Source organism: Sinocyclocheilus rhinocerous, unplaced genomic scaffold, assembly GCF_001515625.1.
Source record: "Sinocyclocheilus rhinocerous isolate Xijiao unplaced genomic scaffold, SAMN03320098_v1.1 C36595499, whole genome shotgun sequence".
In the NCBI taxonomy this organism is placed as follows: domain Eukaryota; kingdom Metazoa; phylum Chordata; class Actinopteri; order Cypriniformes; family Cyprinidae; genus Sinocyclocheilus; species Sinocyclocheilus rhinocerous.
In genome coordinates this window covers 1-1,352 of record NW_015783635.1, presented here as the reverse complement: position 1 = coordinate 1,352, position 1,352 = coordinate 1, and the positions used below count along the sequence as shown (strand labels likewise).

The following is a 1,352-nucleotide window of genomic DNA, read 5'->3' as shown; positions in this document are numbered from 1 at the left end:
AATAAACTCATAGTTTGGAAGTAAATGAGGGTTAGTAAATGATGACTGAATTTTCATTTTTGAGTAAAATATTCCTTTAAGTGAAAAATGACACCTTTTTAGCAGGTTAGAGAGATTCACTCAATGACTAAAATTAAAAAAAAAAAACTATTCAATTGCTACACTGCTAAAAGTACAGAATTGTTTTTAGAATGGAGGTTTCATTTTGTTCTAGTGTTCTGTTTAGAACAAAAACAAATAGTAAAGTGCAATTATAGGGGGACTTCTGATTTATGATGTGTGCAATATTTCAACGTTAAATTAAAGTTTACCATCCTTGCTTTGTTAAAACTCCTAAGTGTTTGGCAAATTTTACATGACGATTTTTAATAAAATAATCAAGTATCACTTAATTGTGTACCGTCACTCATTTCCATTCTCACTCTCCTACAAAGATTGTAATGTGACAGATCTCCCATATTTGATATGACAACAATTATTTACACCCAGAACAATTAGATTTGAATTCTTAGCGGTTATAAACAGTCTCTCTGTGCTCTGTAAGGTCTGATCCCAGGTCAATTCCAAGACGGAGTCAATTCTAATTCTATGTGAGGAACTGGCTCCTCCTGATCTATGTAACGATTGGGTCTCCGTATGCACAGTAGTGCTCGATGGCGAGATTGTACCAGTTTCCTTTCCTTCCCTTATAGGCACTGGTGACAATCCTGGCCCAGCCTGACTCTCCCTATAAAACACAAGACAAACAGTTTAATCACAGTGACTTACAATACAAGAGCATACACAATTCCACCAGAGAGAAGCAGAGAGTAAAGGTTTCTGAAAGTTGAAACACCCCAAGTGAGGGTGAGTAAATGACATAATTTTCATTTTCAAGGTAAATTTTTTCTTTAATGTGTTTAATTTCTTCAATGCTTTTTTTCTTAAATCCACAGGTCTCATGCGGTTATTGTAAAGCTGAACAGGTCAGACCAAAGCCCTTTGAAGGCCGCTGTAACTCTACTAACCCAGAACTCGCCCCAGGAGTTTCTGACGATCCAGTATTCGGTCCCGTCCTCTGTGACGTCCCAGCCTGCCACTGAGATGATGTGATTCGGCATAGACAGAATGTGAAATTCAGCAAAAACCCCTCCATCATACGCCTCCAGGCCTTCAGTGGCCATTATTGCACAGCTACAACACAGAGAAACAAAGAAACTGTTCTGACACAGCGGCAAAGTTCACTGGTATAGACAAAATCAAGCTGAAATTTGATTAAAGCCCATCTAAAATAGCTTGAATTGAATTAATGCACCAACTGTAAACTGGTGTTATTTTAGTATCACTGAGATACTATTATAGTTTTTATTAAT

At 37.1% G+C, this 1,352-nt stretch overlaps 1 protein-coding gene across 1 annotated transcript; it reads right to left on the bottom strand.

The window, feature by feature from the left end:
* Window positions 1-6: 6 nt before the first annotated feature.
* On the bottom strand, window positions 7-1,303 carry LOC107736259 (cathepsin Z-like). The gene is made up of 2 exons (XM_016547717.1): window positions 1,008-1,303; window positions 7-727 (listed from the first exon to the last, which is right to left on the bottom strand). Exons 1-2 carry the CDS (start codon window positions 1,161-1,163, stop codon window positions 614-616), a joined length of 270 nt encoding a protein of 89 aa, XP_016403203.1. The 5' UTR covers window positions 1,164-1,303; the 3' UTR covers window positions 7-613.
* Between the last annotated feature and the right edge of the window lie 49 nt (window positions 1,304-1,352).

What these genes read in the sequence shown, in the direction of transcription:
- LOC107736259 (XM_016547717.1), bottom strand. Translation starts at nt 1,163, where the DNA reads ATGGCCACTGAAGGCCTGGAGGCGTATGATGGAGGGGTTTTTGCTGAA. An exon ending in ACTCCTGGGGCGAGTTCTGG is followed by an intron (nt 728 to 1,007) that starts GTTAGTAGAGTT and finishes TGTGTTTTATAG; the next exon opens with GGAGAGTCAGGCTGGGCCAG.